At 39.0% G+C, this 14,412-nt stretch overlaps 1 protein-coding gene across 6 annotated transcripts in view; it reads right to left on the bottom strand.

Moving 5' to 3' along the window:
* TLK2 (tousled like kinase 2) overlaps positions 1-14,412 on the bottom strand; it is a 114,460-nt gene that overhangs the window by 4,203 nt on the left and 95,845 nt on the right. For all 6 annotated transcript variants that reach the window (XM_037495161.2, XM_037495160.2, XM_037495162.2 and 3 more), the window contains 4 exons: positions 12,088-12,177; positions 8,730-8,899; positions 6,587-6,725; positions 732-843 (listed from right to left, as the gene is read on the bottom strand). In XM_037495161.2, coding sequence (XP_037351058.1) covers positions 732-843; positions 6,587-6,725; positions 8,730-8,899; positions 12,088-12,177 — 511 coding nt within the window. The remainder of the gene's footprint in view (positions 1-731; positions 844-6,586; positions 6,726-8,729; positions 8,900-12,087; positions 12,178-14,412) is intronic.

Genomic DNA, 14,412 nt, shown 5'->3' with positions numbered 1-14,412 from the left:
CTGGCCTAGAGATTATAATCAAAACATTAGGAGTCCAGGGAAGTTGGAGAATTCACAAATGGCTGATAACCACAGCCTAATGGGGAGGCATGAAAGACACAGACACACTGTAGGCAGAAATACAAACATTAATACATAACTGCACCCTAATATATACATTTATAAGGTGGGTTCACAAGGGAAAAAAATGTGAAAATTTATTAGGGATAGTTCACTAACTAGGCTATTACTTGTTCAAATGATGTATCCTCTTGATCAGAGATAACAATGAACAATTTATGATACTCCCTCCCCAGGACAGAAATACAAAGTATGCTTTTTATTAATAATAGCTTTAACTAACGGGGTGGTTGGGAATAGAAGACCCTACAGATATTTCAAGTTTCAGTTCTTAGGGCCTTTAAAAATAACCCTTGGGAAATTATACTTTAATAAACTACTTCATATAATTCCCTACACATATTAACAGAATCAAAACATGTCCTGGATCTAATTGAGAACAGCAAAAAATTCATGTTTCAGCAGCCCAGCAGAATTCATTAGGTGCCCTAGGACTGAAAATTTCTGCATATGCATAAAGTCTTTAAGTCTGTATTTTCTTCAAACCACAACTTTCAGGATTCCATTTTGTGGAACCCAATGATTAACTCCAAGCGAATAATCCAAACTGTGCCACAGTTTACAGGTGCCACCCAAGACAGGAAGTCAAGCCACTGTATGCCCTTCCTTACCTTCCTTCCATAAAGACACTGGTAGAAGATCACGCCCACTGACCAGACGTCAACTTTATTTGAGATCTTTGGTGGTTCTTTCCCAACCACAAAACACTCTGGTGGTAAATACCTGGCACAAAGGGAAATACACATTCTTAGAACAGTGTGTATAAGACACACAAAGTCAAAGTAGAAAACCTTGTTGTAAATAAAAATAAGTGAATTTCAACAGCAAAAGCAACTCAGATCTAGCTGGAGAAATCAATGAAAAAGACACTAACTTAAGGAGGCAGTAATGTCTTATAAAGCCTTAAAATACATTCCTCAGCTAACTGGGAAGCAAATATTCTTCTTAGTTCCTACTTCGCCTACCCCAGCCTCCTTTTCCAAGTCCATGCATAGTATTAGTATCATTCAACCTAGTTTTAAGTGTGAGGAGGGGAAGTATAAAAGAAGTGCACCCCTTTACCATAGCTGCACCAATAACTGTAACCAGAGTGGCGGGGGTTCCTTTCATGTTAGCTGAAGACTATTTCACAGTCTAAATGAATTCAGGGCCCAGCACAATTCTCTAAGGGGCAAGGCTACTTTGTCTTTTTAAAGTGGCCTCTTTTGGAAAGCTGGATCAGGATAGTTTTCACTTTCTACTTTAAGGGTATCAGGAGCTTACTGGAAGGCTATCAAAGAATGTAGAGGAAAAAACCTAAACAAACTAGTTGTTAGCACAACTCAACCCTCATCTGAATTCATTCTCTCCCCACCCATCCCTGGCCTCTAAAAAGACAAGCTGAACTGCCAACCACACCAAATTGTATGGTGTGAAAGGTAAGTGCCTACTGGCATTTAGGAACCAGACAAATATGCTTCTCCCCACTGCCTGGATCTTAGTCATTGCACAGCTGGAAGGTAGTATTCTGAAGATGATAGATCAATGTCTGTGATTTCATGCTGGCAAAATCAATTCCATGAAAAACTGTTTTAGACCCTGCTGTGCTTCTGGTATAAAAAAAAATCAAAATTTAAAGCTTGGAATCACAAGGGTTGAAAGGTAGAAAATGTTGAGATGTTGGGATTTTATAAAAACAAGAATATAAAGCTGAACTTTAAAAAAAGGGGGGGCAGCACAAAAGAAGTGCATTCTTTGCTATTTTTAGCATTCATTTTTGGATTAAGACCTCTGACATAGATTATCTGGAAATGAAGACTTTTAGTCAAGTTACACATTGGAACATTGGAAATATAGGTACAGAACTCACGCAGCATAGTAAAGGCAAAGAAATTAAAATATAGGATGAAGAATTTATAAAAAGGCCAGCTCTTCCAAATTCTACTAAGACCTGCCCGGGTCCTAGTTTTCACTGTTCTTGAGTCTTCATATATACATACATACATACATACAAATACATAACTTAAGAATGATGTTAAATAAGTAACTAGCACCTTGATTCTAAAATGATCACTTCAATGTATTATAACTTCTTAATGGAGGAGGCAGGGAAGAACAGAAGTTTGTTGTGGGAAAGAACTGAAGTTGTTGAACTTGTCCAAATGAAGAGAAATTTTCTAGGCAAATATTTAGAATACAAAAGGCAGTGACACATGATAGTTAAGCCTGATACCCACTTTTTAGGTCTCAGTATTCCCATCTATAAAATGAAAAATAAGTTCTTTACCGAAATAATACTGAAAGTAACAAGAATTCTAGTTACCTAAAAAGGCTTTTTTTAGGAGGGAGAGCAGAAGACAGTTCATTCTATGATACTACAGTAAATTGTTATTTTAAAAAAATACATATTCCCTATAATTCAGCAATCAAAAATAGATGAACTAATGTCATTCACAGAACACGGCTGGAACTAGAAGGGATTATTCTTAGTGAAGTCAGAAGGAAAAAGAAAAATAACAGGTGATTTTACTTATAAGAGAAATATAGGGGAACCAAATAAGGGATCAGAGAAAAGAATAACAACAATTAAAAAAAAAAATAACCAAGCAATAAATCAGAGACATTTTGCAGTAGAGGGGGAGGGAGAGGGATCAAAACAAGGGTGGGAAGAGCACAAGGGACCATGGTGACAGTACGCAGGTGATTTGGTGGTGGGAATTCTATGGGGACTACACCCAAGAAAAGAAAGCAAACATTGTACAAAAATGAACAATGATGTACTCAGAGGCCTCCCTGGTGGTGCAGGGGTTAAAGACAGCCCTATCAAGCTGTTGCCAGCCAGTACTGCACAAGTTCGATCCCTGGCCAGCCAGGGAGCTGACCCACATGGCACAGCAGACCTCTCCTGTCTCGCCCGATGCTCCCTTCAGCAGTGTATTTCAGTGGATCTGCCTGTTCTGTTGTTCCCCACTCTGTCTCTGGTGAATCCTCTCACCTCCCCCGCACCTCTGGCCTACAACCCAGTTCTTATATGCATAAATAAATAAATCTTTTAAAAACTAAAAAATAAGAAGTACTCAAAGCAGAAGAATTCTGAATAACCAAATACTGCAAACAGTCGATTAAAATTTATTATGTCAGGGCCTCCCCGGTGGCGCAGCGGTTGAGCGCTGGGTTGCAAAGCTGCCCTAAGCCTCCAACTCACCGGTTCGATCCCCAGCTGCTCCCCGGCCACCGGAGGAGGGTCCTGCATGGCGCGCAGACCTCTCCTGCCTCCCACTGCTCCCCTCAGCAGTGTACTTCGGTCCTTCTGCCTGCTCTGCTCCCTGCTCTGGCTCTGGTAAATTCTGTCACCCTCCCGTGCTTCTGACTGTACCCAGTGCTTGCATAAATAAATAAATCTTAAATCAATCAATCAATCAATCAATAAAATTTATTATGTCCTCTCATCCTATTTATACCTCTTGGGACATGGCAAGAGGATACTAGGAATGGTGATTATGACCATGTTTCTACCAATGTAGAGACTTTTTAAATCTTCATAGAAACCCACAACATTTCATTTTCTTGGCAGTTCTCTACTTTTTATTGCAAAAACTCTTCAAATATAACCCAAAGTAGAAAGAACAGTAAAATGAACCTCCAAGTAACTATCATCCTGCATCAATAGTAATCAATACATGGCCAATCTTCTTTATATACATCCTTCTTCTCCCTACACCCAAACAGATTACTTTGAAGCAAACTCCAAATATTGTGGAATTTTTATTTAAATTTCAATTACTGACTCTTTACAGCTTAGCAAAAATAGTAACAGGTAGCAATGAGATAACTAACTCCAATGTGAAAAAGCTTTACCTTTTTAAAACAGAGTAAGTTAGCAAAAAGTTCAAATCCAAGTTCCAGTGAGTGTATATAGCAGAGACATATAGACTTGCTTCCAGAATTTCCAACAGCAGATATTTTTGTATCATTTAGTGACAAGAACACTAACCCACAATAACCACCATAGTGAATAAACACTGTAAATGTAGCTTCTATTTTAAACCTAAAATCTCATAGTTTTAATTTAGAGACAGATTTTCACTATAGGTACCACCTTCACTAACAATAAGGAACAAGAGAAAAATAGAAACTTTATATACATATACTTTTCAGGAACATCCGATTCTTTTTCATCAGATCTAACTGATGAGAACAGGGCTGTTTGGTGAATGACAACCTCCTCTTCTCTGCCTGCTCTGGGCCAACACCCTCATTCCCAGGCAGTGACTATTCTGCTAAGGCCCGTAAATCCTTCACTCCCAAAGTTAAGTGATCTGGCCAACTGATCCCAGGATGTAACAGCATGTGTTACCCTTCCCTTAGTGCTACTGGAGACTCTGTGTTCAGAATCACACATTCCAATAAGGCACTTTGCATTACCACCTCAGAAGCAAAAGGGAAGTTTTGTTACACACCTTTACAATCACAGGGTTAAATAAAATGCCTGAGCTATAAGTATCTTTTATGATTCTCACCATCAAAAGTTTAACTGGGGCTTCCCTGGTGGCGCAGGGGTTGAGGTGCAACCTATGAAGCTAACCGCAGCCTCTGCAGCATGAGTTCGATCCCCAGCCAGGGAGCAGCCCACATGGTGCAGCAGACCTCTCCTACCTCACTCGCTGCTCCCCTCAGCAGTGTATTTCATTCAATCTGCCTGTTCTGTTCCCCACTCTGTCTCTGGTGAATCCTCTCACCCCTATACTTCTGGCCTGGACCCCCATTCTTTGTATGCATAAATAAATAAATCTTTTTTTAAAAAAAAAAGTCGTAACTGGGAGAAGCAGGATAGGTCACAGACTAGGCAGGGAGAACCGGCAAAGGGAGAAGTGGCTGGGGACGATGGGAGACAACAGCTGGGAGGAAATGTGACTCAACACCTTGTAGAACATGGCTGACAAGGATGGGTAAATTTCTTAGCAAACTGTGCTCACTTTTTCCTGTTTAGATTTCAAGGGAATGCTGTGGTTATTTTACATCCTGATCTTCACAACTCCTCAGTTCTTGAGGGCCCATCATCCTCAGGCAACTCTAGAAATGAATCCCTCATCCTATTAACCCACGAAGAGAAAGACCTGCATTTGTACTGAAAAGAGATTAGGGCCATTCTTCTCCTTGCCCCCTCCCCACCCCTTGGGATTACTATCAAGATAATGAAAGAGAAGGGCTTTAAGGAATACCATTATCCAAGGAAGTTTTTAAATTTTTTATCCCATCATATTTGACTAACCCTTTCTTCTTGGACAAGCTACCCATAGCCTGTCCTGCCAAGGCTACATCATAGCCTTTCTGGACTGGATTTGCTTATCTGCTAGATAAGAGATTCAAGTTGGCAGATGGCATCTTATTCAACTAAAATCTAATATGAAACATAAGTATGTAAAAGAAATTCAACTAGGATTACAACAGCATAAATATATCCTATATTGTACTACAGAAGCTTATACAATTTAGAAAACCTTTTAAACCCTTGTTAGGAATGACAACTATAGTCTCACGCCAGCCTGAGACTCTAGTTTACTGCAGTGTTTTTGTTTTGGCTGAGTAATCTCTAGAATCAATTGGTTTCTTATAGATTAACAATAGTATATGGAAGACGTTTAAAAAGCAGTCCTCTCTTTCTCATGATCTGCAATGCACCTTTCTATATTAAGCATGTGCATAGTCCTAGGTATTTTGGGATTTCTCTTGTTCCATTAGTCTATCTTTTCCTATGCTGGCATTACCCTATTTATTATTTATTTAATAAAAATTCTTAAATTGAGATTTAGTTGACATACAACATTACAATAACCCCCACGAATCCAGAGGAATATGTTCCAAGACCCCCAAGCATACGCAGTAAGTTGTCCCGCTCTGCATTACATCCATTACTTTTATATTTTGAAACTGGAAGTCCTATCTTTTGACCCCTATCCTTTCACCCATTTCAACCAACCTGCAGCCCCTGCCTCTGGCAACGACCAATCTGTTCTCTGTATCTGTGAGTTTGGGGTATGTGTGTGTGGGTTTGTTTTTTTATTTCACATAAGAAGTGAGATTGTACAGTATTGTCTTTCTCTCTCTGACTTACTTCACTTAGCATAATACCCGCAAGGTCCATCTGACTTTTCACAAAGTCATTCTTCTTATCTATATGAACAACTCATTCTCTACCTACTCAGTGGTGCCAGTCTTGGGAGGAAACACACAGCTCAAATGTCTGGTCACATACAATCTCTGTCAATGGTTTTCAAGGAAGGAAAAGAGAAATAAAGACTAAGTAACATAAATACATAGAGCCAAGCTACTATAAGGACAGAAATATTTGGGGAACAAAGTATGTTTTGGTTCACAGCTGTACCTAAGCAGTCAGGATGCAGGTATTAATCATTAACCACTAATGCTCAAGCACAGCATGGCCACATCTCCACCAGCCAGCCTGGTAGGGCTCCCAGATACCTACCAATAAGTACCAGCACCTTGTGATGTTAGCTCCATGCCATCCACTGAATTGTAGCTATCATCATCCATGATCTTGGAAAGACCAAAATCTGTGATTTTTATCTCTCCACATGCTGTACCATTTACTAAAAGAATATTACCTAAAAAGATAAAAATCTTCATGAAAAAAAGATTCACTATTCAAGAAAAAAATTCAAGGTAATAACAGACAAGAAGGGGACAACTAAAATCAAACTCTTATGAAACAGCAACATCTAAATCCTAGAATAAGGATATACAGGGCAGTGAAAATAAGCTGTATACTACCACACTGGATACATGTCATTAAACACAGTCCACACTCACAGAATGTACACTACCAAGAGTGAACAATAATGTAATGCAGGTTCCTCAACTGTAACAAAGTATCCCTGTGATGGGGATGTTAATAATCGAGGAGGCTATTCACTGGTAAGAACAGAGGTGCAGGAGAAATCTCTGCCTTCCCATTCATTTTGCTGGAACCTTAAAATGCTCTAAAATATAAAGTCTTAATTAAAAGAAAAGATGCTAAAAATGTTAACAGGAGCAAGGTGAGGAAAGGTTTTTGAACACAAAGTAGTTACCAGAAAGGAACAAAAATAAATTTATATCTTCTAGTGTATTAAATGCCAGAAGAAGAAAATGTGTATCTAAAAATTAATGGGGAAATCCATGAATTAGAAAGTCTATGGCCAATTAGTTTTCTTGTGTGAAAAAAGATATAGGTATCAATACTTTCGGAGGCACAAAGCCCTAACGGTGATACCTCCTCCTTTACTCCACTCCATTGAGTCTAAGATGTACCTTTGCTGACCAGTGGGAAAACCAAAATGACTTGTGTAGAGTTTAATAGTAACCATATCAGCATTAAAAAGCATACTTAGTCTAAATAATCCTAAATATAACAAATTATACATTTTAAAAATTCTTAAAGTTATAATATAAATGATTCTTAATTTGTACAAAAAAAAAAAAAACAGGCTTATAAACTAAACTAACACAACATAAATCCCTGGAACAAAACTATCCAGACTCCAAATGCTGGAGGAGAGTCCTCAGTGTCTGGCTGCAAACTTCTGTTTTCCAAGAATCACATGCTTCATGTGCCAAAACCACTACTATGAGCAGCAGGAAAAAAATAACCCACCAAAGTAAAATATCACTTGTACAGTTGGTCAAAAATGGTGGGAAAGTTTCATCTGAACTTTCAGTGAGGATCTCTAAACCACCCTGTTTAGATTTTTTTTTGTGGGGGGGGTGGTAGTCAAAGGAATCAAAGCTAGTGCCACAGCGCCACCTACAGCCATGACGGCAGGAAACATGCTGGAGTCCCTGATGCAAGACCTAATCACACAACTGCCATCTTTTCAAAAATCACTTCATTGTAATGATTTTTTTTGGTCATTTAAATGGAATTAAATTGAATTAGAAAAATTATGAACAGCAAATGGTGAGTTCCATATGAAGCTACCAGAAGAGTAAAGCAAGTTAACTATCCATATCAGAAGGTAAATGGAAATCATCCTCCTGACCCTTAAGCTAACTAAGCTAGATAGAAATGTCAAGCAGAACAATTGAGACTTTTAAAAAACAGTGGAGAATACAAAAAATAAAAAAAGGGAGGTAAGAAATCTAACTGCCCTAACTGCCCTCTACTCCTTGTTGATCATTGTGAAGGACAGTAACCAGACCAAGGGAGGGGTGGAGGGGGGGTGGGAAGGAAAACTGGTCAGGATTTAATGACGGGCATATGTGCAAAATAAATCATTAATTTCTGGGCACTTATCGGACCTGGAGCAAAGGAACTGCTACACAGTATGAGTAATGGGAAAGAGCAAAGTATAGCTTGCCAAAACAGTTCTTTCTTAATCAGACTGACATCATGAGCCTGCCCTGGCTCTGAAGACAAGAGCATTGTTTCTTCAGAGCATTTACCACAACCCACCCTCTGAATCCAGCACTGCATGGCCGGGACTCATTCCCACACCTACCCAGGCAATTCAAAGTCAGATGTTAATTATGCTTTCTGGGCTTCTGCCAATGTCCCCAACTTTATAAAGCTTTAAATCACTTATAAAGCCAAAGAAAAGCCACCAATATGGTTTCCTAAAAGTTAGACATACCTGGTTTGAGGTCATAGTGTATGATGGGAGGTTTTATTTCATTTAAGTACTTTAAAGCATTCACAATCTGCATGATAATGGATCGGGCCTCTTTCTCCGACATTAATTTGTGCTGTTTCAGGTAGAAGTCCAGATCATTTCCCTCACAGTATTCTAATACTGTACAAAACCTAAAGACAAATAAATCAATATTTGACCAAGGAATAAGAGCAGGTGATTATATCTACCTAAACCAGCCCTAGAGAAAAACTGAGTTCATTATCTTCTCGCTTCTTTTGTCTTTGTTCCTTGAAATATTCTTCTACTCTTTATTCAGTATTAGCTACCTGCATGGCTTACTCTTAGTGGAGAGCCTCCAGTCAAGTCTATTGTGCCAAAGTCCATCCATGGCATACCTCTTCCTGAATGCAGACAATGAGGACACTAACAAGAACTGTAACATATTTAAGCTAGATAACTTTTTGAAAGGGTCTCAGACCTTACATAACCAACATCATGTTCCATTTCTAAACAAGCATATTGGGTACACAATTCTCACTGCAAACATTTCATACGGCCCTCAGTGATGACAGTGAGGAAGAATCTAGGGTTTGACAGGGTCTCAAGGACGGGCTACATTCTTCATTGCCCCTGGAAGTTTGACACAAAAAAAGTACTATAATTTCTCTTTGCTAAAACAGGTATATGAGTTTTAATAATATGGTATCTGTGGTTCTAACAAGTTTGTTTATTACATAGTATGGATTTTTTTTGCTTCACTTATATCAATACAACACAAAGACCCAAATTTAAGGTTGTATATCATTCATGGCATTGAGGGTCATGTATGTCTTCCAGGGCAATTAAAAACTGAAGGTGTCCCACACTGCTTGAATATTCCTGATAAACAAGCTATTCTAAGTTGTAACAATGTGATCTTATCACTCAAGAAATAAAAATCGCATGAGTGTTTAAAACAAAGAGGTTTCAATTCGGAGAACTGATCACATAGATGATGAAGAGCTGACAAGATAAACTAGCTAGTGAGGCACCCCAGAGACCATCAAGAGCAGGAGTCATTAGCACCCAAAGGCCAGAAAGCAGAGATGGCACAACCAGAATTAAGGGTTACTAAGGGAAACTAGAACCACACACTGTGTGTGTTGGGGGTTGGGCAGGGGGAGGTCACCACCTACTGCCACCTCCAACTAGCTGAACAATATTGACACATGAGACTGGTAAACTCACCTAAAACGCAGAACTGGGGAAAGACCCGAGAGCAACAAGGTTTGAGACCAGCACGATAGGTGTCTGGGCAATTAGGGGCCTTCAAAAAGGAAATGTGGACAACCACAGTCCTGTGGGAGCCCAAAACTGAATGACAGGCTTATGCTTCTGGTAAACATGTGAACTCTCTACTCGAGAATTAGTGCATGAAATTTATATTCTCTCATCTGAAACAATGAATTTTGAGATAAACTTTCACACTCTGTGGATTTATTCTTTGACCCAAATGCAAGCTAGAAATGAAAACCTCACCTTTAATGTCTAAGCAACTCTCATAAGACTTCTAAAATGATGGTCTGACTCCTTTTTGGTAAAATATCATCAGACACACAATAGGAAGAGCAAAGTAAACATAAACTCAGGAAGACCACAGAATCAATTAAATTTATCTGATTTGTTCAAAGTGTGTATGTAATTCCAAACAGCAGATCATCCAAGTCATTCTACTACCCTTGAAGTGGTTTTTGTATTTACATTTCAGATGGGAGAGATGGGCCTATGTAGTATTCAAGTATTTAACTCAAAATAGTAAAACCACCATGTGGAGACCTGCTCTCTAAATTTTTTTCTGAACCCCACACCATGCTAAACACACATGACTACGCCTGGTACAGGGCGCCCTACAGGAAAGAGGATATTCCTGAGCAGACGGAAGAGGAGATAGCTCATGTTTTTATCAGGAATTATGGTCTCTTTTGGAGGTCATTTCTAAATGTGAGTCAGTTCTCTGCATAGCAATCTCTGAGACAGCTGCTGTCTGGAACAGATCAGTAACTTCTAGAATCACACTGGTAGGAACACCTGCAGGTGAATATACCAAGGGTATGTTCTTCTGTCACAGTTCAGACTTTGACACAGAAGACATTTTCAAACACTGAAATGTCTATAAATTCTTGGATAAATTCAGAGGTACTAGGGCTTAGTTGTACCAGGTAACAAAATACATCAATGTCTAAGGTTATCAAACATCTCAGACAAGCCACTTCTCTGATCTTCAAACTCCAGCTATCAAGTGAGAAGCCTGAACTGAGAAAAATGTTCTAAAATTGACTATTGGGATGGCTGCAAATATCTGTGCATATGCTAAAAGCCAACAAACTATATGCTTTAATAGGGGAACAGGCCATGAGCCTGTATTTGACAGGCAGCATTGGGCTATGATCTATCTGTGCCACATTCATTCTCTCATTCTAGGCAAAAATCACATTTCTGGTACTTCGTTAAAAGACATGTCAGTGTTCATCAGAGTTTCCAGAGTCAGGTAGGGACTCTGGAACAATGCACACTCACTGGGGCATGTCAGTGGTATTCTGGAACCAATGTGTGCCTGTTTTCAAGAGTTGACAGTTAAATTTTAGGGAATTTTGTGAGCTGGTTCTTAAACCATCAGTGAGTGAATGGATAAAGAAAAGGTGGAACATATTCGGTCATAAAAAGTAGTAAAGTACTGACCACGATGTAACAATGATGAGCCCTGAAAAAACATCGTAAAAAGTGAAAGAAGCTAGTTACAAAGGCCACAAAGTGCATGATTTCATTCAGAGGAATGTAGAGAGAAGGAAATCCATAGAGATAAAAAGCAGATTAGTGTTTACTAAGAGTTAGAGGAATGAACAGGAGGGAAGAAGGGACACAGCAAGAGGTACAAGGTTTCTTTTTGAGGGCTGAAAATTCTGAATTTGACTTGTGATGGGCAGTGAATACAATAGAAAGCACGGACTTGCATACTTTAGATGGGAGACCTATATGTAAATTATAGCTCGATAAATGTAAACTATAGCTTGATAAAGCTGTTTTCCTTTTTCAAGTTGGTAGCTTGAAATTGGATATGTTGGAAGTATTTATACCACAGAAATTGGTAAATACTATAAATTAGCCTCATCCCTTCTCCCCACCCAGCTGCACACATCCTGTGGTTAAGAGATGTTTTCATGGCCCAAATCTGAATTCACATATGATCATTTGCCCACAAATAAATATATCTGGCTTGTTTACAAACTATTTCCTAGACTCAGATTTAAACTCTACTTATGAGTAGTCAACATGCAGCAAAAAAACATTAACTACTAAGCTAAAATGGCATAGAACTTACGAGTCAGTGTCCAGTGAAAAGTAATCATACAGCTTAACTATTCTGGGATGATCCAGTTCTTTGTGAATCCGGTATTCCCTACATGCATGCCTGCAAACAAAATGGATAATTAAAACATTCTGTATTTTTGGCCTTTGAGAATTCTTCAAGGATACTCCTAAAAATATTCTTCAAAGATACTCATCTCTCCACTGTTCCCACCTACTCATTCCATTCACATCTCTATGGTCTCCTTATGCTTCCACATCCTCCTCCTGTTAAGTATCTATACAATCTGTTAAGAAAATAGTATGTGTGCAAATGTTTGTTCAATGATGGCTGCAACTGCCTTCAAGTTCACGTTCTATGACAATTTCACCTTTTACATTAATCACCAAATAATCAGATTTAAATATTAGAAAGCTTTTTTTTCTTCTTCATATCTAGAAATGTTTATATACTGGGCTTACACTAAGGGAATCAATTTTAGCACGTAAACTCCTTGGGTGAAAGGATCACAGGTTATATAAGACAATTAACAGTGCTTTACATTCCTTACAAAAAAGACCTAGAGGGCTATTAGCTTTACTTTCTCCAAGGAAATGGGAAATTATGGAAACCCTAGTTTTCTTAGAATGACAATTTATATATATGAATTTAATAATCGCCACCGGGGATGCCCCCGCCTATTAATATTTTCACAATGCAAAAGTAAAACAATGAGTCTGGGGGGGAGGGGTGGAGAGGAAAGGAGGTACAGATCTCAAAACTAAAAAAAATCCTTTCATTTTCTTTGATTTTTTTTCCCCTACACTTTTACCACAGTAAGTGTCTTGATTCCAGATGGGACTAAGAAGTCACGACCCCCAATCAGAACTCTATGCAGAGTAACAGAAATATTTTCATATTTTATAATGTTGTATCACTAAAGGGTATTGCTTTTTGTTTAATATTCAATTTTTAAAGCATTCTCTAAAATCTGTCATGTGCTTGATAAAGCCTCCTTTAAATTCAAAGGAGTTAGCAACATTTTCCTGATTTACTATTACCTATAGCCTAAACTTCATCAGTTTGATTGGCACATCATGTAGCAAGCAAAATCTTCCCAAGAAAGATGGAGATGCTTAAGAATTTCCCCCCAAGAATGACTGGAGATCACAAGAACTCTGCATCTCCCCTCCCCTCCCCAGTGTGTCTGTCAATTGGGAAATGACCCAGATTGCTCCACAGATGGTGCTCAGGCACCATGATTCCCAACTCTGGTGAAGAAACAAAGAGTTAGAAGGTACCCACAGGGAGTCTGAAGCTGGATTCAGAGAGGGCTCAGAAAAATGAGGCCATTCCCTTTACTTGTCTTGCCTGGCACAGAAATGTGAGAAAGATATGCAATCCATACCCACCACGACTCAAACTGGTTGCCAAAGGTACCAAGGCAGTACATGGTCCTGGCTGCAATAACCCACTGTTGCAAAAAGCAAGGATGAACACAATGCCCACCTACCACCAGATTCAACTCCAGAGTTCTACTTAAGGTCAGCCTAACAGCTGAATACGAAGACTAGGCCAAATATGTACAAATCCCACCACAGAAACTATTTTCTCATGGTTGACCTAGTAGATTCAACTGGTCTTCAGTGGCCAATGCATAGAAGGGCTCCCAGGATAGCTGGAGGGGCATTTTTACGGAGTCATGTGCTGTCCCAACACTCTCAGGCACTCAGATCTCAATATGAGGGGCCATTTCTCATTTGTAGCTGGTCAGAACATGGGGTTTCCTTCTCTGAAGTGCTCCTGGCATTTACTGAAGCATGCCATACATCCCTGCGCACTGAGTGGCTGGAGCGTTCTTATGCTAATGTAACTGTTGCTCAGAAGCATCTGGACTACAGCTGGTTGTCATGTAAGATACACATGTAGTGTGCCACACACAAACCACCTATCACCCTATTCCTACCTCTGCTAAGCAAGCCCTATTTTTCCTAATTCCTCAGGGTACGTTTTCTTCTCTAGAGCTAAGTGACACTGTCAATGTGTATGAAAGAGAAACAGGCCTGGGTCTCTGATGAACAATACATATAAAACCAGAGTTGCTTTGATTCATGCCCCAAGAACTGGCTGATGATCTAAAAATGCTTTATTTTCCCCTTGAAATTTAAAAGCCAACTAAAAGACTACTTCAAAGTCTGCTTTTTGCCCCCAAAGTACTATATTTTTAATTTTTTTCTTCATTTTTAAAAATTTGTATCCAAAGTACTATTTATAAAAAAAAAAACAAACACTATTTTATAGAAAGGAGGCTAATTGTTAAGTCAAAAGGGGCTGTCTCTTCCTTCCAGAGAAAGGACG

Source organism: Talpa occidentalis, unplaced genomic scaffold, assembly GCF_014898055.3.
Source record: "Talpa occidentalis isolate TD23 unplaced genomic scaffold, MPIMG_talOcc4v2.1 talOcc4.7, whole genome shotgun sequence".
NCBI classification, from domain to species: domain Eukaryota; kingdom Metazoa; phylum Chordata; class Mammalia; order Eulipotyphla; family Talpidae; genus Talpa; species Talpa occidentalis.
This window is presented reverse-complemented; position numbering and strand designations above follow the sequence as displayed.